Genomic DNA, 27185 nt, shown 5'->3' with positions numbered 1-27185 from the left:
ATACCCCCCCCCCCCCCCCCCCACCCAATCAAAAGAGCTGTGGGGTGTGATGTAGGAGTGCTAAAGTAATTATTCTTCAGCGGACACTTCCTTATCGTCAGTTACTCAAACCCTATCTATTTTTTCAAATGACCATGTTTTACAGTCTGACAACCAAGATATTATTCCAGAGAATAAAGTTACCATTTGTCAAACCCCCAAGCATGCTATGGGTTATTGGTATTCTCCTAAGGAGGTGTAATGTGCCCGCTTGTCATCTTCATTTGTGTAGGCACTTGTTATGAATGTATTTTTGTCATATCAGGATTTACAGAATATGAATAGATTTAGGTTTTGGCACTTAAAAGAAATGCCATGCCACAACGTGTTTTGCTTTAAACCATTATTGTAATGTTTTAAGGACTATTTTATGATAAGACTTTGTTAAAAGTTTCAGCTCGTCATAGATTTGTGAATTTGGGGGATTATTAGACCTTAATATCTTCATTGGCCGACCTGCATCTTAGTGTACCACAATGCAGAGTTGTGAACCTTGTGTGCTTTTTTTAGTGCAGTGAAAAAAAAAGGTGCAGGTGTGTAATGAATGGGCTGTCTTACATTAATACATATTAATGCATGACATAACTGGCTGCCAAGAAATGAATCCAGCCATAGGGAGTTGGGTTAGCAGGATACATTGGTTTTAGCGCCAAGGAAAAACAAGTAAAGCTATTTGTTATCTTAATATACACTGAGTGGCCAGATTATTATGACCAAAGGCCCAATTTTAGAGCACCTGTTAGTTTCATCCAAAGCCTGCAAAAGAGGCACCATAATTTATCCAAAAATAAATAAATCACTAAATTACCAATACACAGTTACCAACAATTTAAATTTTATTTTTTTCTTTATAAATGTAATTTTTGCTTCAGCAAGTCCTATACATCATACAGATGCACCACTTTACAGGCAGTGAAAGGGGACCCCCCAGGCACCATATTTAAAGGAATTTTTCATTTTCTGTGATAAAAAATTGGTAAAATCTAAGAAAGGAATTGAGGAATTGAAAGGGTAAATAAAAAAAGGAATGACTGGAAATTAGAAGAGAGAGAGGAAGGTGGCAGTAGAGTTAAGCTTGGGAAATAAAAAGAACATGTTTATAGATTACAGCACAAGAGAAACAAGTCTGAAACACAGAGGAAATAAGGTATAAAAAGATGGAGGAATTAAAACACGGTAATAGAAAATTCAAGCAAGTTTCAGAAAATAAAAGGCCACAAAATGGATGTAATAACTATGTAATGATGGTATTGTTGGTATTAGAATTAAAGTGCTGCTATAAATGTGAACTAGAGAAAACTGGCAAAGTTCTACACAAAAAAAAGGAAAACTGAATGAAGAGAAAGGGCATGAAATGCAAAATAGACAAAGGACGAAAAATTAGAAAGGAGAGAGAGCAATAGAGATGCGTGGCAAACACATTACCTGTGATTTATTGTTGGAATCTGTGAGCAGAAGTATCTAGCCAGCCACTCATACATCACAGCAGACAGCATTACCACTGTTTAACAAACAGGCCCTGCGTCCCATGACATTGTCAAAAGGCTCGGAACATATTTGTCTGAGGCTAAGGCTCAGGATCAGTAGCCCCAACAAGGATTTCAATTATTCAGTTGACAAACAAGCACAGAGATGTCCCTTGCAGAGCCCATATTTTAAGCTGCATTTCATTAAAGGGGGACCATGATAGAACTGAAATACATTGTGGATGCTAAATAGACCATTTTTTATCATTGATTTTTACATAATTAAAGGGTCAGTCCACCCACAGCTGAAATTATGGGTATGGATAAATACTAGCTGTCTAAATCCCACTGCAGCTTCTTAAATCTGTCAGGATCTCCAGAACTGGCTGATGTCAGACAATAAAATTTAGCACCACACCTGATGACATAAAAATGCAGTTTACATTTTTGATTAGGAGTATAAGCTCTGTGGAGGTCCGTGGATAAATCGAAGGATTCAAAATGTATAGTACAAGGATACCATATTCCATCAAATTTTGTTATACATTTAACTGCAAGCTCATCAGAAAATCTGTGCTATGGGTTTCTAAGTATGCTGTATGGTCTTGTCGCACAATGTGGACCACAATACTCCTGGTTGTGCGACAAGACGGTACAGTATAATTAGAAACCCATAGCACAGCTTTCCTGATAACCTTGAGTGAAATGTATAACAACTTCTGATGAAATACTGTATGTTCTCCTTGGATTCCATTATACATTTTGAATCAGTGACTTTATCGATGGACCCCCATTTAAATCCAATTTGGCACAGCTCTTACACTACGGGAACGTTGGTTCTTTTTTATAGTAAGAGTGAATATCATCCTCCATGCTCTGTAGGACATTAGAGTTCCTTCACCATTTTACAGAATAAATCACAGAATGCAATGTGGAGCCTGGGGTGTCCTAGGAAGTGTCATCTGCATAACTCTGCAAATAGCACTCCAGGATTGGAGGAGAACCCTGACTTGTCAAAGTTATGTGACAGTTTTCCTCCTCCTTCTAGCACTTTTTTTCCCATTAATGGGGAATTAAAGAATGTGGCTTCACGTACTTCAGATTCCTGAAACAAGCAATGGAATGCATGTTTGTAAAGCAACACTTTATAAATGAGGCAGGGTTTAAAGAAGAACTACAGGAATTTTTTTTATCAACCCTTGCAGTGGGGCCACCCTGCACTGCAAGGGTGAAGTGCTCGTTTGTGTCTAAGTTAAAGAAAAAAAGTTATACTCACATGAAGCCTTCTTCATAGACCGGTCCATCCAATGTCTCTCCCCCTCCTCTGCAGCGATCTAGGATCCCAAAAATGATCAACGTGTATAGATGTGAGGACGCTGAGGAAGAATACAGTGCTGTTGTGGAGGAGGGGACCGGCTGGAGTGAGTGCTGTGACAGATGACCGGCTAGGAGATTCGGGTATTTCTTTGATATTTTTGTCCCCGGACACAAACGACCACTCAACCCTTGCAGTGCTTGGGTTGCCTCGCTGCAAGGGTTAATAAAAGGTTTTCCTGGAGTTCTTCTTTAAAGCAGAGTTAGGCCATACTGCTGCTTTATATCTGAGCCCAATGTGTGCTTATTATATTTCTGCTGTTTAAAAACAACCCTCTTCAGGTCAGTTATATACTGTACATTACAAGGATTTTAGTGAAATTTGTGTTTCATGAGACCTTCCTGCTTTGATTGAGGAGTGACTCACAAGGGTTCATCTGAATAGGGTTTTGTAGCAATATACAAAGCATAGAATAAACCCTCATTCACAGTTCTTGAACTACTGGGCACAGCCACCATATGTGTAGAAAGGTTCCTGGAAAATCTCATATAATCTTTAACCTGATAATGTAATTTCAGATGTAATTTTCTTTTTTTTTTTAATCTGCAGCATTCATTAAAATAATACCTGGTAATCTTGCCATGAAAGTCCATGTTCATGTTCAGACATTTCCTAATATAGGATGACAACAGTCTCTTCTAGTGTTCCAGTTGTGCTTCTGTCAAATGTGCTTATGTTGGAGATACAAGTAACCCTGCCAAACGGTTCCTATATATGTATTTTATCTGTGCAGAGGTCAGCTTAAATAATGTTTAAATTTAAAGGGAAACGATAAAGGTTTTCAGTCATGTTGATTTTTTTTTACTTATTATTTTGTATCCTGTGCACATTATTTATTTATTTTTTAATCTTTATTTTACAAATAGACTAAGTGTCTAGGCAGATATAAAGTATACAGTTTAAATGCAAGTTAAAAACGTTGAATGCTTGCATACATGCAGATCTGTGTTACTTTTTACATTCTCCATATTTCATATTATCCATATGCATTTTTATAGAGTCTGTCCATCAGCACTAGTATGAGTTAATGGAAGGCGATTCTGCTGTAATAGGAAGTGATGTAACAATTCCCTCACTGGAAGTGGGAAGTTCTGTAGGAACCACTTCCATTCTTCCCAATATCTGGGCCTGTAATTGGGCAGTTCTGTTCTGTTGCTCTAATATAAGCCAACTGTCAACAAATGAGAAAGAAAAATGCAATACAGGACTGGAAGGAGAGACATTGTTCTGTACAGAAATGGTCTCTGCCTTCTTTTGCAAATACAGAAGCATAATTAGGAGGGAGATGTGGAAAGCCTTTGACCACTGAGCTGTGCTATGCCTGCACATCAGTCTTGTGACCTTCTGGAATAGCCATAAGCCACATAGTTTTGCAAGTATTTTTTTTAAAGTTTAGTTACTTTTTTTTTCAAGCAAAAATTTACTCAGTAGGTACTTCACTAATGGCTGTTTATGTGAATGAATGCAGAACATCTATTCCTGGTAAGCAGACACTACATACAGTAATCACGGCTGCAAACTTTTCCTACGGAGCACAGCCTGTGGGATGCTGTATTTGTGTGATTAAAGGCTGTCTAGGTCATCAAAATACAATCTTGCAATGTACTCGTAATTAGCAGTGACTAATGGAATTATATAAGAGTATCATGTTAACACAAACTTGCCCTGAAATTCTTGTTCAAGTTTTATTATTAACAAGAAAGTTAAATTATTCTAAACTCGGGAGTTAATTCTTAAAAATGCATTAAGGTACCTTAACTATTAACAACAATGTATCTTATTTGTGTATCACTCACCTCAAATCATCTCTGAATTGGTGCTGACACTGTCCTTCCTTCTGGAGGGTGGTTACTTTTATTCCTCGTGGTACCTGTGTGTGTTGTAAAGTAGCCACCGCTCCAAGCTCACTCCCATGATGGACTATAACTTCAATACAAATTCGTAAACTAAATATGAGATTAGTCCATCAAAGGAGCGAGCTGATGATCTGAAAAATATTTATGCATATAAAGCAGACAGTATGCTGCCTCCAACAGTGAATTCTAGCATTTATTTTTGATACACCAATCACAATCTAAAAGGGGTGGAGTTTGCAAAAAAAAAGGGCATCATCATTCAGGTGTGCCTAGGGCAGAAGGATTTTTAAATACAGCCACGGATCTGGATAATTTCTGATAATTTCTGCCCACTGTGTTTTAAGGTAAACATAAAGTTCATATGTACTACAATTGCATGGAGTCTCTGAAGCCCATCTGATAGCACCCAAATGACATACTTAACCAGTTGTAAGCAATTGGTGAGATATTTACACCCCATAAAAAACTTTATTGAAGTACACAAGGGCGTATGTCGTGTATCCTGTCCTTCTCCTGCACTGCCACTTCTACTGCCATGTTTACAGTTTATTTTGACAGCTGCAAGTTGCTGTTCTGTGTTGTTGCACTGTGGTGTTACAGCTGCTGTCAAAAAGACAGACTTTCAGAGCAGTGCTCAGAAATGAGAAAGAGATGCAAAGTAACATTATTGGTACTCTGCATTTACTTGGTTACATTAATCTGCAGATCAAAAAAATAAATAAATAAAATGTGTTTCTATTTAACCCCTTAGTCTACCCTAATTAACTTCTCCTCCCGCTTCTCCCCATAGCTATTTTTTACCTGCAGATTATTTTGTTTATATCTATTAAACTTTTTATTGTTTTAATTAATTCTTATTGTTATTTGTTTGGTTTTTTTGTTTTTTTTGTGTCGCAAAAAAGCCTTTTTTCTTGCCTTAATGCTCTCTACAAAAACCATAATTTTAGTGTAATTTTAAAAGGGACAGCTTTTAGAATATAAAATAAAATATATACTTTTTATCTACAGAAACCATATTTTTTAACTCTGACCAAGTGAAAAAAACGTGCATTTTTTCGTTTTATTATTATTTAAAAAGTAGGTGTTTTTTGTAATTTTGTTATGTTTGTGTATATGGATTGCATAAAAAATAACATTATTTCTGCAAGACACTATCACAAAAACAAAAGCTTTGTTTGTCCTGCAAAAACAAAAGCTACAGGGAGTCTCGAGATTAACAGCCCCTGTACCCATCTAATTCTGCTTCTGGATTTGCATTCTCCTATCCAGAGTAGGTCAGACAAGGCAAAAATATCTGTAAATGATAAGCTTTGATTCTGCTTTTTATACATACTTAATTATGAAGACTGGACCAGAAGCATCTTATTGCAAATATGATCATGACCATGTATCTCCATACAGTATATTAATGGGGAAGAACAATCATTACATATATACACACACTCCGCTACCATTTTGGCTTTTTTAATATTCAGTCATTTATAATCTGATATCTATCTGAATAGGAATTCTTCTTATATGCGTGGTTGTAAAACATTCTGTAGTAGAAGAGCCTAGTAATGAATGGGTAAAGGAACAATCAATAGGATGGACAACCCGCTTGGAACACAGCAATCTTTCTCTCTAGCAGGAACCTTTCCTCTCGTTTCTCATCTGCCGCTATTCAGCATTGCAATACAATTAGGCTCTACCAGCAAGCTGATGCTTTCTCCTGTGGTCCACCCACCTCCTCTTCAAGGAAAAGATTGTGCAGTCTTCCTCATTCATTTTAATGCCTTGTCTATGATCAATTTTTTTTTAAAATATGAAAAATTGTTCTCTGGAGTAGTAGAACAGGGGGCACCATGAAAGTTAAAAACATGCAAAACAACAACGGGACAACTCTTTCATATAAAACCATTTAATGCATACACTGTTAATAGTCTGGTGGTGATGCCTGTATCAATGACAGAAAATGAGGAACATGGCATTTAAAATGTAAAAAGTCCACATATCTTATTATCAGAGGCAGTGACACAGCCTGTATTTTTCGGTATTAATGGCTGAAACAGTATGCTGTTAATGATTTAATTATATATATGTGAAGAGACCCATTCATACTTTTATGAAAGTCAGTACATTCATTTCATAGCAGTGGTGGTCCTGCAGCAGTTTTGAAAGGCTAAATCATTTGTTTGACTTACAAATATGTTCTTTAACTTGTGTTGTAGTTGAAGTTCCATTGTAGATCTCCTGTGTACTTTCAATGCTGCCCAGATATGAGGAAACAAAAAAACATTTGCAAATGTAAAATATAGAGAACTAGGATGCAAAATAAGCCGATGATAGTTTATGATTTCAATATTTTCTGTCTTGTGATCTGCCATGGTTATCTGTAATGCTCATCTGATCCAACAAAAATTGCAAGTTTTGGATGAAAGGGGACTAGTGTCTGTAGGTATGCCTAAAAGGTGAACCTTTACCAATAGGTTAGCATTACTAACAGATTAATGGAATGGGTTAATAAAAAAAAAAGTAATTGAACTGAAATGCTTACTTTTAAATCTAAGGGGTCTATTCACTAAGCTGCCGAAGTATATAGCCGTAGCTTCGGCTGATCCTTCGGCTAGCTTGGGCCCAATGACCCCTTCGGTTTAGTAGAACCGAAGGGCTGCTGTACGGGCTATTCACTATAGCCCGTGCAGCTCCCGAAGTCGGCCGAGCGGCTCAGTCGAGCCGAAGGCATATGCTTTGGCTCGACTGGGCCGAGGTGAAAGACTAAGCTGGCCGAACGGCCGGCCATTGGTCGGCCGACAGCCTGCTACTGACTGCTGGGCAGAGCCAGCCGTCATCTCACGGCTGGCTCCGGCCTCTTGAACAGACAGATCAACGTCCCTGGTTACCCGGTAACCAGGGACACGGATCTCCAGACAGCCCAACTCTCCCGGGCGCTTTGGGAGTCTCCCGCTATTAGATAGCTGCTCCTGGCCGCCCGGGAGAGAAACACTTTCTACGGGAAAGTTTTTTTCTGCTCAACCGAGCAGAGTAAATCTTTCCCTGCTCTTTTTTTTTTTTTTTCCTTCTGACATCGGAGCCGTTGGCTGCCGTCAGAGTAAAAAAATTATTTTAACAAAAATCACCACAGGAATGCATAGCTAGATTCCTATTGGCTATTGCACCCGCCCTCTGCTGCTGTCAATCACTAGAGGGGACCTGATGGAGAACTTCAGCTCCCCTCTGCTGATTGACAGCAGCAGTGGGTGGGTGCAATAGCTAGTTTGCTATCGGCTATTGTAAATTGAAATAGCCAATAGGAATCTAGCTATGCATTCCTATGGTGATTTTCTTTTTATTCTGACGGCAGCAGAACCGCCCGGCCAATAGAAAACAGTTGGGGCGGAGCTAGCTGTCACTGCTAGCTCCGCCCAATTGTTTTCTATTTATTTATTTTTCTACTTTTTGAACTGTTTTTCTATTCTGCTTTTCTATTCCGCTCGGCGGCATTCGGCTATTCACTCACTGCTGTTAGGAAGCTATGAGAATAGGCCGAACAGCAACGAGTAGTCTGCCGGAGGTTCGGCTTTGCAGATCCAGATGATGGATCAGTTGAGTCGAACTCCTACTGCACTTCGGGTCAGCCGAACATGCTAAACATGTTCGACCGACCGGAAGCCAGCTGAAGCCACCCGATGTACGGCTGATTCCAGCCAATATACGGCTGGAATCAACCGTACCAGCCTGAAGTGAAAAACCGAACAGCGTTCGGCTCACTTCACTTCGGGTCGGTTAGTCACTCGGCTGCCTACGACAGCTTAGTGAATAGACCCCTAAGTCTCAACTACAAAGCCCCCTCTCTCACCAGAGCTCTCATGACCAAATGCCTTGGCTTTTCGTTACTTAATTAGTACTGGAATGAGTTTGGAGCAGCATTTTCACCATAAAGCGTTAGTATTTAAAGCGTTAGTAATAAGTTTTATTAGTCCTTATTTTTCCACTTAGCAAGGCTGTCAAAGCTGAACTCCGGACTCTCCTGATTTAGACTTCAACATCTCCCCATCTCCCCCTGTTCTCATGTCCATGACATAGAGGCGCATTGCTTTGCAGTTCAAAGAGATAACTGATAAGTTACAGGGACACAAGATTTCTTAAACAGGTATTTTTCTGTATGTGCAGAAAATTTACAGTACGTACCCTGAAAAAAATTAAAACTAATGCAGCCACCACATCTAAGAAATGGGATGCTGCAATTTTTTATGTTGCTCTTGGGTTTTTACATACATTAACAATATTTTAATGAAGTTGGTATAGTTCAAGAATCATTAAAATAATAGTGACTTGTTCTTTATTCAAGATGCAAAATGTGCCAGACTGGGTTGCATGGCACTTCTTTCACACATGCTTCTTCTGGTTCAGTGATACATTTCCCCTTCTTCCTTATGGGAGCTAGACCAAGTCTAGCAGAATATCATTACCCCCATTTCCAATGACATTGAGGCTTCCATATTTATTCATAAATGTACCACTTAAAGATATTTTACCATAACAGTTGGCTTCAAAATGAGCATTTCACTTTTTTTTTCAAAATAAAAATTACTAACAGAGTTATTCACAAAAGGGTGAAGAGTTTGGAGAAGGCAGGAGAAGTGAACAATCTAGGACAACATAACTGATTCTGGAATAATTCTGCAATTCAGCTCATTTTCCAAATCAGCTATTTTGGCCTAGATTGTTCACTTCTCCTGCTTTCTCCAAACTCTTCACCCTTTTGTGAATAGACCTGTAAGTTTTCTTGAGCAGAATAATAGTCAGTAAGTGTGACTCCAGACAAAGTGCTACATTCAAGGTTGCAATAAATGTACAATTAATTTACAATTTTACCTAAATAATTTTGGCCATTCTTGTAACCCATACCTCCCTAAAAGTGGTTATCAAAAGGTGTTTTCTATATCTATGGTGCCCATTTTTTTTTTTCAAAACTGGTGAAACTGCAGAAATTGGAATACTGCTATCCAGTGTCTTTGGGGGCTTTCATACAATGAAACTTATAAAGCATTGCCTAATGTAAACTGTAGTAAGGATGTCAGATTTTCTGATAACCTCTGATATAACCCACCGGGAAATGAAAAGTAAAGTATTTCTCAAACTCTCACATATGCATATCACCTTCCCAATGGAAGTAGGGTTGGCTGAACTTTTGATTGATGAAGTATCTGGGCCTCTTCCTAAGTGGCAAATACAGCAGCAGGAGCATCAATGCACATAGAACCCAAAAAATAGACAGAAAATAAATGGATGGGGGAATCTGCCAAACAACAGAACAGCAGTTATCCATCAAAATCTCCTGCTATATTTTCAGTTAGAAACAAGCAGTATGCTATGAAAAGCACAAGTCAGTGACTTTGCGAATAGTTAACCCTGCTGAAAATGTTTTCCTGCAGATAGTTCTCATAACGTAGGCAGTAGTATACATATACAATATTGGTATACACATTTTATAGTAGGAAGATAATAAAGAATACTTGTATGATAAATATATATAGTGTAGAATTTATATGGTAATGACATAATGAATATTTCAATAATTTGCTTAAATTGCTTAAATACTTCTGAATTGGCACTGTAATAGTTTTCTATTGATTTCCATGGTTGTTTGGTAGTTTAAAACTGGGAGACAATTTAAAATTGTGGGTGGTAGATTACTGTGGACCATTTAGTCAAAAGCTGATAAAAAATTTCCTAAATTGTCATATGTACAATATTAGGCCACATGTTGCATTCTGTGACCTCCTAACGTTTTCAATGTATCTTTTTTTCCTACCTTTTCTAGTAATAAACATGTTAATATTTCTATTAGCTTATCAGATAGTTATGATTTCCATCATGGACCACTCTCGGAATCACTGATAATAATACATAATTTTACTCTTTTCCATATGTTAGATTTCATATAATCCGAGTATGATTGAATATGATTACATTGCTACTTACATATAAGTAAATAATTCCTTATTTCCCTAAGGATATATAACATAGTTAGGTTAAGAAACATACATACATACGTAAATCAATTGCAACCAATAGACAAAAAAATTCAAATAAATTACATTGCTACATCATCAGAACCATAAACAAAAAGTTGATCCATGGGAAGGGAAAACACCTTATAGTGACACAAAACCCTCAGCTCTTTTCTCCTTATACACATCTACACAATGAACATTCTCCAAAGCCACATTTATTTATATTTTCATATAAAGTTTTACCATTTTAATTCCTTTAGAAAGTCAGCTGTGCTCGCTCCCGTTGCTCTTCCCTCCCCTCACACTTTCAGCCCCTTAGTAAGAGCCATGCACGTTGATTCTGGTCACGTGCACATCCTTCTTTGTCTACCATGAGGCAGAGAGAAATCATCTCTCACTGCACACAGCTTTTTCCGTCCCCTCCCTCTCCTCTCTATACACATTGTGACAGTTTTACCGCTTGTAATCGCCTCTGCAATGCTCTAAATTATCAAAATTACTTACAACAAACCTACAGCAAACAAAGTTTACAACAATCTACACAGAAAAACAAATTTATTTCAAATGTAGGAGTCGTAACCTCTGTGTGTGACCAGATTCCGCATGTGCGCTGAGACTCAGAAGACAGTATGAGGCTTACAACTAGCTCCTATAAAAGTCTATTACACATTTACATATCTCTTGCTGTGAATAATTATTTCTGTATTTTAATGATAAACCTATTTTTCTACAGGTGCATAGAGAGTGCCCCATGTAATTTGCAGTGACCTAAAACTGAACAACTTTGTACCAATTCACTTTATTTTACCATTTATGTATTTATACAATTTGGAAACATTCCCCCTAATTGCCTCTTCTCAAGGGATAATAAAGTTGATTTACATATAATCAAGTCTCACATTTTGGTTTTGTAATGTCCAAGTATGAAATATTATTATAAATATGACATCACTACTACAGACATATATGTAATGAATTCACTGCTTCCCTAAGGATTTATAACATAGTTACATATATCCATCAAATGCAACCAACAGACTAAAAATAATAGATTAAAAAATGGCATACTCGGAACTTTAAACCCACAGTTGATCCAGAGGAAGGCAAAAACCCAATTTACTGATTTAGAACTAGTGCCTGTGGAAGTCTATTGCACATTTTCACATCTCTTACTGTGAAGAAAAAGCCTTTCTTTGAAGGTTTCCTCAAAATGCAAATAGTGACCCCTGATCATTTGCAATTACCTGCAAGTGAACATCTTTGCAGCAAGTTTACTATATGGACCATTTATGGATTGATACAATTGATCATATCCCACCTGTATCGCCTCTCCTCATGAGAGGATAAATTCCCAGGAAGATATTTTACATAAATTCCTGTTTGCAAAGTCCAAAGATAGTGCCAAATAAAAGGTCTGAGAGTCCAAAAGCTTTTAATATTGATATTTGTTCACAAAACACAACATGGTTTGGGGGTTCAAAGATCTCCCATTCTTCAGCACTGCAACACAAACATAAAAACACATTAAATCTTAGATTGTTTCAATTGTTACGGGGTTATACTAACTTATAGATGTAAACATTTCATAGAAATCAAAGGGAATGCCTAGCTGATATTGATTCATATAAAACAATTACAAAATTCATCAAAAACCATTATAATATTTCAAAATCCAATAAGGAAAGGCGAATATTCAGTTTTGACTGATAATAATAAAGTAGAATAAAGAAAAATAAATAGCATATAAAACTGGATAAAGTGATAATTATTCTTTAGCAATACTATAGATAATCAAAATGCTTTGGTAATGAATTAGAACCATGAATAACAATAACAGAATGGGGGAATTTATCAAAACTGAAGCAGACAAATCTGGAGCAGCTGTGCATGGCAACTAATCAGCTTCTTTCTTCAGTTTGTTCAGTTAAGACTTCAAAATGAAAGAGAGAAGCTGATTGGTTGCTTGCACAGCTGCTCCAATTTTGATAAATTCCCTTCAATGCATTACACTTTAATCTGCAAGGCGCAGGTAAAACATGTAGCATTTGTTTCAGCTTCACCTTATATATTAGAGTTTAGTATGTTTTGTTATTGCCAGGCACCCAATAGTTGTTCTAGGATTCTTAAATAGTCTTTTAAATTGAGATTGTTATTGGCCATTGTGTCTTGTTTCAGCTTCACCCTGTAGATTAGCGTTTATTACTGTTCTGTACATTCTGCCAAACTACCATAAATTGTTCTATTGGTTTTACCGTGTATTCACACCAGCAAGCTATGCTGAACGCACGGCCACTGGTGTGCGCTGGCAGAAACAGTGCTAATGTGCAGATCTCGGTGCATCACACAGTTTACTTGTTCTTTAGAATTTTAGTGAATTTTACTTTTCATTATCTTCTATCAGCCGCAGTATTGTACAACACAACACTTCTTCTCAGTGCACACCACCTCAGCATAAGGTTGTGAACTGGACTGATTGTAATCAAGGCAATTTGCGGTGTCTTTGCGTTGGAACTGTGCTAGGATGTAGCTCCAATGCATCTGGTGTGAATGGGAGGGATTATGTTGTGGTTTCCTCTTTTTTTTTCATGTATTCATGGTTCAAATTCATTCCCAGTGCATTTTTAATATACACAGTATTTTTAAGGAATAATGATAATTTTATACAATTTTACATTTGATCATTGTTTCATTTTATTTTTGTTTTTATTATCACTCTATTTCTCCTCTATTCTCTCCTCTATTGTATTGGATTGTGAGATGTTATATTGTTTTTTTATTTAAATTTGGTAATAATTTATACTGTATATTTTTAGGAATATATATCAGCTAAGCTATCAGCATTCCTTTTGTTTTTTATGAACATGTTTACACTTATAAGTTAATTTAACCCAGTGCTAATCAAAACAATCTAAGATTTTACAAGTCTGATTCGTAGCCCTGAAGAAGTGGGAGATCTTTGAACTATTTGCTGTTTTATGTTGTCTCTTTGTAAACAAAAATCAATATTAAAAGCTGTTGGACCCTTTAGTATGTTGCACCCTCTGGATTTTACACATTGGAATCCTCAAATCTGGGCCCCTTGCTTTAGGGACATCCTGCTTTTGTTGAGAGCAGCCTCACCATATCTTTGATGCCTTATCACAAACTGATTGTCCTATTGATCATTTTATTCCAATGCCTGCTTTCTGTTTGTTACTTGTTCATGTCAGACATACAATATAATTAGAATAGAGGAGTCATATATGGTAACATTTTATGATGAGAAAAGTATTACCTTTTGTTATGTTTTGTTATATTTGTTTTGTTATATTCGATGGATGTGTTGGTGCCCAATTAGCCTGCGCAAAGACAGGGTTAGATTATGTTCACAGGGGCATCCACTCACCTGTTTCTTCTCATCGCATCATTTTAAATTTAAAAATAACAGTAAGAGATATACACAGTACAGTAAGAGCTTGTTAGGAAAAAGTGCTTATGTATGCAAGGATGGGTCTCTGTGATGAAATAAACTGACTTACTGAGCTGAACACCAAAAACAAAAGTAAGAAAACTGCAGGGCTCACTTCATGTCAAGCACAGCAGATCCATCTTTGTATAAGGAACTGGTATTCTTTAGCAATGCATTAGTTGTTCTGCATCTCTCTGGGCTACACACTCACATTTATCCAAAATCATGCCAGGGAATAAATGGTGAGTTACCTATGTGAGCAAACTCACAGAGGTAAAGATGTCACAATTACTGGAAGTATGGGGGGTCTCCCATGTGTGGTTGCACCCAGCAATAAAAACCTGACAACACTTATAACTCTTCCTCCCATCTACCAAAATAAGGGAGTTGGGAAGGTTTGCATACAGTATATACTGGGAAAATGTGCCACCAGGGCAGGAGGTGAGGTAAAATCTCCCCAGCAGGGATACTCACAGAGATACTCACAGAATATATCTTCACTATATTATGGATGTGAGGAATGAGAGTTGTTCTGTAGTCCCCTATACAGTTTCTGTCCTAGAATAACAACACTGCTTCTCAATAGATACAGTACAGCAAGTGAGTGTTGTCACCATAGGACATGGAGTGTGTTACTGGCAGGATCACCAGGTGAGCATAGATGCACAAACGCCTTAAAAAGAAAGCTAATGCTGCCAGTGCATCTAAGAGTGGGTAAGCTGCAATGTATTACATTGTTGTTCTTGGGTCGAGATACGTTTTAAAGTAGTATTAAACTCTCAAACTTATTTTCAATAATGAATCCAGATCAAACAAATATACAATGCCCAGCAAAGCATTGTTTTACATTTTTGCCCAGACACTTACAATGTGAACATCTGCTTCAAAATCTCTCAGCTCAGCTTCCCTGAACTCCCTCTCCAGTACAAGATCACAAGGGACATTGTGACATGCAGTCTGCAGCAACTGTTCATCTACTAGCTTGAAGGAGGGAGGAGGGAGGAGAGGGGCCCAGAGGGGAGGGGAGTAGCTTGATTTGCAGTGTCTGTGTGTTTATGGAGACACACACAGCTTACTTGCACACACAAGGGTGACAGCATAGCACTCTGCTTGAGAAAGGAGTCACTCTAAAACAGGAGTCAGGACAAGTGCTCAGGGTACCAGCTGATTCTACTAAAACTTTTAAACATCAAGGAGCAGCATTCATTGTAAGTGATTTCATCAGCATTTTAAATGGCTTAAAACCCTTTTGACTGTAATATCACTTTAAGCTTGCAGTCACCTGCCCTGCTAGCTAGGAACCCTAATGCCTTCAGCCTGTATTCTGGCTGACCTGCATGTTATTCATAACTATATATTCCCTTTAAAAATATATATATACTAAATTCTTGTGTATCCTAGTGCCCTTATTAACTATTATCTAATTCCTTTTTTTTGTCCTTGGCAAGATATAAATGTTTTCCTTTTAAAACCCTTTCATATTACCATCCCACTGTTTCTGCTGTCAGTGACTTCTTAGAAGCAATAACAGTGTATTTTGTGAACTCACTCATAGCCACATCGATCTATAAAATATAGATATGTTAAATAATAATGAATCGGATACTGAATAATTCCACAAAACCCCGCTCTTGTCTATGAATAAAACATCAATTGCTTTGACGTGTACTATCAAAGTGTAGGCCCAGTTGTGAACAGCGTCAAAACAATGTCCTTTTTTGTTACATTTACGTAAAGCCATAAACCCATTCTTTGCGCATACAAGTCTGTGATCCTCGCTACTCTCTCTCTATGTCCCTGCCTTAGTAGCTTGGAAACTGGTTCTTTAGGATTATCATAGTGGCCCATGATAAAATATAATTCACACACACAAAAATGGTAAAGATAACAGTTTTGCCCCTGTGACCTTTTTATTTCTCAGCTTCTTCTCTTGGACAGAAAACCACAGCTTGCCTTGGCATACTGGCACACAGGAGAAGAGGCCATAATCCATAAGTACCTCTTTAAAACATATTATCAAAAAAGATCTACCACCAAACTCCCATAATCATGGCACAGACGAGTGACTGCAGTTCTCACTTAGGATGAGCTTATCTTTTTCTGTTCCTACAATAACTACTGCTATATAAAGCACCACAATGTCAAGAGGCCTTCACATCCCCACATGCACAGTATTGTCCTAACACCTATCTCTCTAGAGTTTGAGGAGTGTCTAATTTGGACATTAAATCAAATATAGCATGGAGTGGTCCCTGGTTGAGAACTATGTTCAGCAGCTAATGAACATTTCAACTAATGGGAGCATTTGGCAACCATTTGTAAGCATTCAATGGGCACTTCATAAGCCTTTTGTATTGTGAGTTGAAACATTTTAGGGCACGTTTGGAAATTTATGAATGCCTTTCTATCACATTTTGAACACTTAAGAATGGCTAACTGAACACCTATAAAAAGCTTAGGGTGGCTGGCAAACATTAATTGGACCTTGGGAAAAATACTGAAACATATCCATTTTTGGGAGATATACAACTTTATCAAGACAGATTAAAAAATAGTCTGGAGTCAGAATTTGGCCATTTCACGGTTAATTTAATAGATTAAAAATTGCAGTTTTTAAAACTCTTTTGGTTTGGACATGACAAAAATATTGGATTTGATCAAATGATGGATCTGAGAATAATACACACACACTAAATGTATCCATTTATTAAGAATGATAATCTTGGCATACAGTATCTTGCTAATTACTATTTCTACATACCTGACAATGTAATCAAATGTTTTATGCAATAGGCACAGTTCTGTAGAATGCACTATAGATTTAGACCAGCTTTACACTGTGCATGCATGTTACCATGCAACACAGACCACAGTAGGTACACGTTAGTATATTGCGGTGCCATTTATTCTGGCACCCCAGCTCACTAAAGCAATGGACAGCACCGCAACACAGTGTAACACAATACATAAACAACTAAATAAATATATAACTGCAAAGTATTACTATGTAATCTAAAATTTGAGGCTAGGTTCACACCTGGGTGACTCCTGACCGCACGACAATCGTGCACAAAACCGCGCAGATTGCCGGGTGGTCACCGAGTCGCCCATCGCAACCGATCACGCCGTGGGTGCCATTATTAAATGCTGTGTGTTGTGTGTTGCAAAAAAAGGTACTTGTACCTTTTTTTAACGTGTGCCGCGCGGATGTCACCCCATTGAAATCAGCGGGTGTCACTGAGCTGTGAACCTAGCCTAAAAAAAGTTCAGGTTTTGCAGGAAAATATTGCTGCATCTCCATGGCAGACACGGGATTTTTGTTACAGCAGACCAAGATCTAAGCAGATCTCATAAAAATTACTTACTTTTATAATTATACAGACCTAAATAAATAAATATATCTGCTAATTGGTTATGGCAAGAAATACTCAAAACTGTAACATCATGTGCAAATATAATTGGCCATATTCAGTAAGGTAAAGATGCAATTCCAAGTTTCAGTTTTCTGGTGTCCGGAAAAAAAGGGATGCACCGATATTTTTCAAGTACCAATGCCGATACTTGGCATTTTCATGAGAACTACCAGGGTTGCAGCAGGACCTGGCTCTGGCTCTCCACCACTGTCCTGAAATCATTAGTAGATATTGTTTTAGAAAAACTTTCACATGACAATAAACAAAAATTTATCAGTACTTGTGTCTGTAAGTACTTGGGCAAGTACCAGTACTTGTACTCGCAAAACTGGTATTGGCGCATCCCTTTATTTATATTTATAAAAACAAAATCATACATTAAAACAGAGATGTACAAATCCCAGGAGCTCCGTGTGCTCCTTACAAATGACAGCTGCCTCCTAACTTTTGAATTTTTCTCTAGTCTAGTCTTGGAACTCGAAAAGTATTGGTACATGTTCTTGTACCGAGTACTGTACTTGGTATCGGTGCACCCCTACTGAAAAACATTGTACATGACTGCTGCCTCCTACTTACAGAGATAACATAACATAATTAATCACCTCCAATACCTAAGAGTACTTATAGCCTTATATCTCCTGCACATGCCTTTGTAGACTTGACAGCTATGTCCATTGGCATGCTCTCCCATGTGTCCAGGGCATTTGGGTTTTACAATACTTCCTCAATTAATGTGAACACTCTTCCTGGGATAAGTGCCCCCTCTATTCATGTCAGAGGTCTCTTTTATGCCCAATACATATCTTCAGGCTGCCATTTGTCCTTCCTCAGCCCATACCCTTAAGGCTCTGAAATAATTTGCCAGTCACAAAAGCCCTTTCCTGGGACAGCATATACTGTGCTTCTCACCAATTATTATCATGATCACAATACAGGTCAACTTTTCCATATAAGGAATCTCAATTACATGCCCTTGGTTGCAATACACCAGGATGTTCTTTTGAGAAGCATGCTCTCTCCTCAGAGTGTATAACTTGCTTGCACTTCTCTTGGGGGATTTGATTGTACTCAGCAATGTCACAGGAATGCCATAGCTTGATAACTCAGGCATATCAGCTTTGCAAGTCCACTTCAATGGGGCTCCTTTCAGTGGCTCAATACAGGCACCCTGTCACTCTAATGTTATGTGGCATCCAGGTCTTCTTGCCACTCATATAACAACATGTAAATCTCCTCATCCAGGGTGGCTTCACCAAATTATAGTTGGGGGCTGCCTGACATCTATAATAGAGGTCTCCCACAAACTGAGAAGTCCGTCTTTCACAGCCACATCTAGTAAGGAGAACTTACTTACCCTTACAAAGAGTAATGTGGATAGTGCACTTATACATAGCTATTATTCACAATTCAGTTGTCATTAGATTACAAAAAACATAACACTGATTAGTCTTTTAGGTTCACCACACTTCCACATCAGTATTACTGTTGTCACTACATTAAAGAAGAACTCTAGGCAGAATAAAACCTAACCCTTGCAGGGGGGGGCTACCCACGCACTGCAAAGGTTAGGTGCTTGTTTTTGTTTTATTTTAAAATAACAAAGATATCCTCACAAGAACGTCAGTCCTGCCTGGCTGCTAGACTGGTCCCTGCAGCCTCTTTGCCCCCCTGCTCTGGCAGTCTACGCATCCATGAGTCATCACGTCTATTACAGTGTATTAGATTTGAGGACGCTGAGGGACATTCTAGACCATTTTCCCCATCGGAAGATTTCACCATCTTTACCTGTTCTGGTGACAACTCAAAATCTTGGATTTTCCCTCACTTTCAGTTGATAGTGATCAATTTCACAAGGACAACAAAAGAGGGTGAAGCTTATAAAAGGGGGACAGCAATACAAACCTGACAGGGGATCTATCCCTTGAACACTCTATCAAAAACAGCAAAACAATTGGCTTTAGATACACTCTAATGTGTTTTAATAGGAAGGACAACAGAAATTCCCATTTTTTCCTATTCCTATTTTTATATTATTGTCACTTGTTATAATGCGGAAAGCATTGGCAAGTAACAGGTTAATAATGTGAGTCTAAGCCAAGTCCCATTAATGTTCTCCAGAGACTGTTTAAGAGGTTTTGAGATCAATCCCTCATAATGAGCCGTGTGCAGGAATCATGAATTTCATGAGCAGCTGACCCTTCGTTCAGGTCCCATCGTTACATCTCGCTGTCTCCCAGGCAGATCAGACAGGCAAGCTTGTAACCTTTTCCCTTTTGTCGTCTATTTCCCTTCCTTGTCATTTCGTTTTCGCAGCGCTAGCAGTGTGTGAGAGGAAGATGATCAGAGGCACAAGCCGGGAAAAAAAGCAACTGATTTGGTATTTAAAGGTGTGGATCAACTTAGCATCATACCTAGGATTTACAATGAAGTAAAAGAACTTCACAAATCAAGTTTGCTGCACCTCTTTTTTTTTACATTGAGGGTTTTCTTTATACCAGATTGCAAAATAGTCATTATATTTAATCTCCAGAATAAAATTCCTGCAGAGTGTACAATATTTTTTGCAGCACAAGACAAGTGAATGGCTCATCAGAAACTCAGTGTTTGAACTATAGATTTATAACCAGACTCCCAATTTTTGAACAGGCCAAACCGACATAAACCTAGTTAGCCCTAGTTACAGGTTAAATCAGCCTGCGCCTCATTGCTAAACTGCGTGGAATTCTCACTGAGTATCTATTTTTAGTTCTTACTACAATGCTTTTCACTCACCTCATAGTTCTAGCCGACCTGTGACAATGAGACTGTCACAGGCCGGTTTAGTAGATCGGGAGGTGAGCGAACACATACCGGCGTTTGCTCACCTCTCGATCCTGTCACGGCTCTCTGCCGTGACAGGGGAGGCACTGGATTCCCCCCTCCCCGCTCCGATCCACCAGCGCTGACAGCGGAATGGACGGGGGAGGGGGCGGGTACAGCTGGCTCTGCCTCTACATAGGCAGAGCCAGCTGTCAGTCATGCAGCTGGGCGGATCCAGACATAATACTGCGGCGCCTCAGTATACCGCGAGCTACAGCTCGCAGTATACTGAGCCTAGGGTGACGGGAGGACGCTAGTTTGTGTCCTCCCGTTACCCTAAGGAGAACTATGGAGAAAAGCCTTAACCCCATAGTTCTCCTTTAAGGCTAGGTTCACACCTAGGCGATCTGGTGATCTGTTTTCGTGCAGTTGTCGCGCGATTTTGCTTTGAATGCATGGAGATGGCTATGGGACCCAAACGGCGAGACAACCGCCCAAAAATAGCCCCTGCACCTTTTTGCGCGACAGGCGATTTCTATCGTGTGACAAAACACAAAAGTGTGAAGCTTCCATAGACTTGAATGCAAATCTCTGTTTTGTGCGATATCGCGCTTCAAAATCCTTGCGATAAATCGCCTAAGTGTGAAGCTAGTCTAAAGTGGAACTAAGGTATGTTTTGAATAAAATGCTGACAGGTACGCATTTTATAACAGAGAAGACTGAAAGCCTCTTGTTCTATAAATGCTTCTCCTAGGCTTGTGAGCATTTTTTTAGTACGCTAAGCCGCACATGCAGTCTCCACGCGTGCACAGTAGTTACTTAATTCCAGCCTGGCAAATCAAGATAGCCAAAGACCCCTTACTCAGAAGAAGACTAAAGCTGGCCATACACTATGCACCTTTCATCCATTCCTCTTCAGGAACTGGCCAAAATATGCGCAGTGGGTCCTGCTGTTGGCACCCTCCTGGCCAGCATCCCTCGATCAGCTGATCAAAGGGGCTGGCTGGAGAATCTTCAAACAGCTGCAAGCACCTTTCATGCATTCTGACAGCAGAAGGCAGCGGCTGTCAGAATGCAAAAAAAAACCAGAGGGGGATTCCTCGATCAAAGCTCGTAAGCATTGATGGAGTAATCTGTTATATATATACACTAGAGGTGCACCGAAATGGAAATTTAAAACTGAATCAAAATCGAAATTAAAAAATTGTCAGGCCGAAGCCGAAAATGTTTTTTATTTTGATTTTTTTAAATGTTTAAAATATTTAATTTTTATTGTTTCATAAACTTTTTATTTTTTTAATATTTATTTTGATTTATTAATTTTTTAGTAAATATTTTAATTTTTTACTTTATTTTTAGGGGCTTCGGGGAAATATTGGGGGATCTAAACAGACCCCTGATATTTCCCTTTTAAAATAGAAAAAGAGATTGAGGACACAAAGTCCTCTATCTCTTTTTCTGTATCCCCTGTTATCAATGAACAGGAATCCTCTATACTGAGTGTTCATGACCATTCATAACATGAGGACATGGTATATTTACTATAACTACAACTATGAATGTACAGGAGATTATGTAAATCACTTCCCATTCATTCATAATTGAGGATACAGTAAACATACTATGTCCTTAATTATTTACAAAGACTCAGCGATCACTGATCGCTGAGTGTTTGTTTGCTCTTCTCCTTGACACGCTGTCACAGGAGACTGAGCGAGCGGAGCAGGGAGGAGAGCTCACCCTCCTGTGACAGCGTGGACTGTCTCCGCCCACACCGCTCTGCCGGACTGTGATAGGAGGCTGAGCTGTGTGGGAGGAGATGCCGACTGCTAACAGCGCTCTCCTCCCGCATCGCTCGGCCGGCTATCACACTTTCTCTCTTTCCCTCTGGGACACAGAGCAGCGCCCATCGGAGAGGAAAGAAAGCAGGGAAGCGCCGATGTATCGGCAGGAAAATGGCACTGGCTTGGCCTGGCTCGCAGTCTCCGCTCTAATTCATCCCAAAGGTGTTCTATCGGGTTGAGGTCAGGACTCTGTGCAGGCCAGTCACGTTCCTCCACCCCAAACTCGCTCATCCCTGTCTTTAAGGACCTTGCTTTGTGCACTTGTCCGGAGTCATGTTAAAATAGGAGGCAGCCATCCCCAAACTGTTCCCACAAAGTTGGGAGCATGATATTGTCCAAAATGCCTTGGTATGCTAATGCCTTAAGATTTCCCTTCAGTGGAAGGGACCAAGCCCAACCCCTGAAAAAACAACCCCCACATAATCCCCCCTCCACCAAACTTTACACTTGGCACAATGCAGTCAAGCAAGTACCGTTCTCCTGGCAACCAGCAAACCCAGACACGTCCAATGGATTGCCAGACAGAAAAGCGTGATTAGTCACTGCAGAGAACACGTCTACACTTCTCTAGAGTCCAGTGGTGGCGTGCTTTACACCAATGCATCCGACGCTTTGCATTGCACTTGGTGATGTATGGCGGTGTGGTGATGTGGTGGTGATGCAGCTGCTCGGCCATGGAAACCCATTCCATGACGCTCTCTACGCATTGTTGTTCTGCCAATCTGAAGGCCACACGAAGTTTGAAGGTCTGTAGCTATTGACTCTGCAGACACTGGCCCCCCTCTGTCATTTTACATGGCCTACCACTTTGTGGCTGAGTTGTTGTTCCCAGTTGCATCCACTTTGTTATAATACCACTAAAAGTTGACAGCAGAACATTTAGTAGCAAGGAAATTTCACGGATGGACTTAATGCATAGGTGGCAACCTATCACGGTACCACGCTTGAATTCACTGAGCTCCTGAGATATATATATATATATATGTGCTATATATTTATATAATGTCACAATATATGTGTGTGTGTGTGCAATACATTTATATAATGGGTTTCCTTTAATATCAAGCTTCCCTATAGGGATATAATCTGTAATTAAATATTGTGCATTAAAAGTCTCTATCACACGCACTCAGTAAAATCATTCCCTGGAGGAGTTTGCTGTGGAGGAACTGGAGCAGCCTGAACAGTGCCTTAAACTCAGTACAAAAAACACTCTTAGGATCAGTTGTAACGCCATCCGTGAGCAAAATCAGAATGGGATGTCCAACAATCTTAGGTGTCTATAACAATTGTGATAGTCAGGTTTCCACAAACTGTTGGCCATATAGTGTAGTTTGCTTTGTATGATATAAATGCAAGAATTGTTTTCCTTTGACTAGAACATAGAAGTGTTTTAACATCTGATGCATACTTCTTAAGGTGCCCACACACCTTGCGATAATCGTACGATAATCGCGGGAAATCCCGCGATCGTACGATTATCGTAAGGTGTGTGGAAGCCGTGCAACCTCTACTACTGTAAGGTCGCACGACTTTTATCTTAGGAACATGTTCGAAAACCCGCCGAGCATCGTACAATTTTCGGCGGGTGTGTAGCATGTTCGTAAGATAAAAGCCGGACGGGCCGGTGTGCGCAAGCGCACACTGCCCGTTCGGCTTTGCGGTCATCGGAAGCCCACCCCTCAGGGGGGCGCGGCTTGTGATCATCGCAAGTACGATCTGCCTGTCCAAGACAGGCAGATCGTACGTTTTTTTAATTACCTTACAACCATCGCAAGACAAAAGTCTTGCGATGTTTGTAAGGTGTGTGCCCAGCCTTATGGTTTTTTTCCCAGCTTATCCAATCATAGAAATATGAATGAAAATGTAAATAATTGTGTAGTATGCTTTAAAATATTAAGGCATGAAAATAAATAATAAAATATTAAATAATCACTTTTAAAAGTGTTTTTGTTGTTTTATGCTGCAAGAATAATTCATGTGTTTTACATGTATTTTCAGGTACTTTGTTTAGAAGGCCACATGACAAAAACATTGGGATACCTTGACTTGGGGGCAACAGGAATGGTGAAGAATGGACCATATGGTACCACCAAGCCTCACTCACTCCATCCATCCAGGGTTTTCTCCAGTGATCCGTTCAAACCAGTAAAAACTCCAATGCAATCGCCTATCACTCCCTGGGAGTGGAGCAAGAATCAAACACTGCTCACTGGTGGGTTTGGTCAAATACCTAAACGCAAGCCTTCCATGAAAACTGGGAGAACCAAGAAAATCTTTGGATGGGGAGATTTCTATTTTAACATCAAGACTGTCAAGTTCAGTCTGCTGGTGACCGGTAAGATTGTTGACCACATAAATGGGACGTTCAGTGTCTACTTTCGGCATAACTCCTCTAGCCTTGGAAATGTGTCTGTCAGTATTGTTCCACCTACGAAGGTGGTAGAATTCGACCTTCTACAGCAATCTACCTTGGATACCAGAGAAACTAAGACATTTAACTGTAGGGTGGAATATGAAAACACCAACAAAGCCTTGAAGAACAAACCCTGCCTCTACGATCCAGCCAAAAACTGTTACATGGAACATACCCAAAGTCATGCCGCATGGCTTTGTGCTAAACCATTTAAGGTCATCTGCATCTTTATCTCCTTCTACAGTATTGACTACAAGCTGGTGCAGAAGGTGTGTCCGGATTATAATTTTCAAAATGACCATCCTTACTTTGGTTGATGGACACACTGACAGGGAGGTCAGAAAACAGGTTTATGTAGGAAGGTGAGGTTTAAATTCTTAAGGTTTGAGGGTCTGTTTGTATGGTAAGGCAACTTTGTGGAAATAAGAATGGGTCATTCCATATTGCATCCCTATCAAAATATGTTCTTCATCACAAAACAAGAGTGACATAACACAAGATGCATGACTCTGCCCCTGATAATCTAAAGACTATCTGACCTGTCAAGTAATAACCTGAAACATCAAAGTCATCTTATGTTACCAGCTAAGGATTTTAACTACTCAAATGCTCTATTTTTGAAAACCACCTCAGTATTACATGATCCTTCTCCCATTTATTTTGTTTTCCTTTATTGGTAAAGAGTCCCGATTAAACGTCATTTCTTCAAATTACAAATTACAAAAAAAACAGAGAAAAGAAATGCAACACAATAAAAACATGTATACAGTACTTATCACTAATATATTTAAGTGTAATATTTTTTTCTAACACAGATCAATTTTGATGAGTGATGTCAAATTATATTTTGGATTATGGTTAAGAAGTGTTCAAGTATTAAAAATTGGATTATTATGTACATAGTGAATAATCGACAGCAATGTTCCCATGGGAGACACATATCACAAAAGGCTGCCTATGTCTCTTCTAGAGTTTTTATTATTATAAAAATGTCTTACCTCTTACTGAGCTTATCTTATTTTAACAGTTCATCACTAAGATAAATTAGCATCAGTACTGTAATATTATTTGGAATTAGGTGTTCCACATAGACACAAGTCCATTAACTCAGACAAATAGTGCAAAAAAAAGTGTGTCAAATTAAACGGGATAGACGGCATAAACAGTGTTTAAATGGCTTCTGCACGTTTAGTTCTTTTATGAAAAATACCTTTATTATAATCACAAAGATAAATGGTAGAGCTGCCTCTATTCTATCAATCAGCTGTTTTGGTCAGAACCACCAGCAGCTCCAAGATTACCTGACTGAAACTACATGGCATTTTCAGCTTGCTGCAACCCTCCCTTAGAAACCAGCTAAATAGTAATCTGTTTCTAAAATCAGATTGTGTCATGCCAGACAAAGCAATATATTTCCAAGTGATGCCAACTTTCTTAAAACTACACTAAGTGTTGGAACTACCTGGCTTTTAAATATCACTAGGTTTAGAAGCCAACAACCTTGACCTAAAATTGCTACTGGGAGGGGGGCAGAAGAGGCAGTCAATGTCATTCATAAATACATTTTACAGCAGGTACACTGAAGGTAGAATTTATTTTTAAATGAATCGGTTGCTGGGAAGTGCATATTACTAAAAGAGCTACTAATACTTTTTTAATATACAGTATTTGTGGTAATACCAAATAAAGATGGTAATACACAGGCCAATTATCAGCCAAAAAAAGTATTTTTTTGACTACCTCTGTAGATAGTCAACCCATTTATGGGCTACTGGTGACTTTCAACTCCAGCAGATATGGACTTAAATACCTAGGATAGATTTTGCAGTCATATGAAAGACTCATTGTTGTGTTTATTTGGCTTTCATATGACTGTGTTTGTTGTCCCCAAAATAATATAGGTATTCAGAACCAACACCAATCAATATCCATCCAGTTCAGGCGTTGTGAATGGAGTAGAAGTGCTGGATGGCCCATACATGACAAGTTTAAAGTTATATTTCATATTTAGGCCCCATTCACACCTTCATATTCAGGTGCGATTAGGGATTCCTGTGTCAAAAACTTGGAATGTCCTGCAGAGGGAATCCCTAATCTGCTGTTTATAAGCAGCAGCTGTCACTCATTCAAGTTAATGATTGGGTGACAGCCATATGTGATACGCTTACATGTGGTTAGAAATCAATCGCTCTCCCTGGATGAGTGATTAAGAGGGAGAGGGATTGATTCCTAACCGCATGTGACCATATTACATATGATTACATGCAATGTGCCTGTGTTTAAATGCAGTGGCTGACACCCAATCATTAACACCATTGACAGCTGCAGCTTATAAATGGCAGATTAGGGGGGTTCCTGGTGTGGAAAAACGCAAGTTCCTGACACAGGAATCCCTAATGGTACCTAAAGATATAGGTGTGAATGTAGCCTTAAGTTGGCTGTGCTGTGCAGCCTATTGTTTTATCCATAGCCATAGTATGCAGATAGTGCCCAACCAGTTCCCCTTGTCAGAATCTTTGATGGTACCATA

At 39.0% G+C, this 27185-nt stretch overlaps 1 protein-coding gene across 2 annotated transcripts in view; it reads left to right on the top strand.

Moving 5' to 3' along the window:
• Positions 1–25364, top strand: part of NXPH4 (neurexophilin 4) — a 183133-nt gene extending 157769 nt beyond the window's left edge. Inside the window, exons 1-2 of one of the 2 annotated variants that reach the window (XM_018569512.1) lie at positions 19776–19983; positions 24241–25364. In XM_018569512.1, coding sequence (XP_018425014.1) covers positions 19933–19983; positions 24241–24972 — 783 coding nt within the window. In that variant the 5' untranslated portion in view covers positions 19776–19932 and the 3' untranslated portion in view covers positions 24973–25364. Of the gene's footprint in view, positions 1–19775; positions 19984–24240 lie in introns of those variants that run through there. The other variant, XM_018569504.1, reaches the window with a different exon arrangement.
• Positions 25365–27185: the final 1821 nt, after the last annotated feature.

This window comes from Nanorana parkeri, unplaced genomic scaffold (assembly GCF_000935625.1).
Source record: "Nanorana parkeri isolate BGI_ZX_2015 unplaced genomic scaffold, ASM93562v1 scaffold35, whole genome shotgun sequence".
Taxonomy (NCBI): Eukaryota; Metazoa; Chordata; class Amphibia; order Anura; family Dicroglossidae; genus Nanorana; species Nanorana parkeri.
Note: the sequence above shows the minus strand (reverse complement) of the source record. Positions and strands in the feature narration are given on the sequence as shown.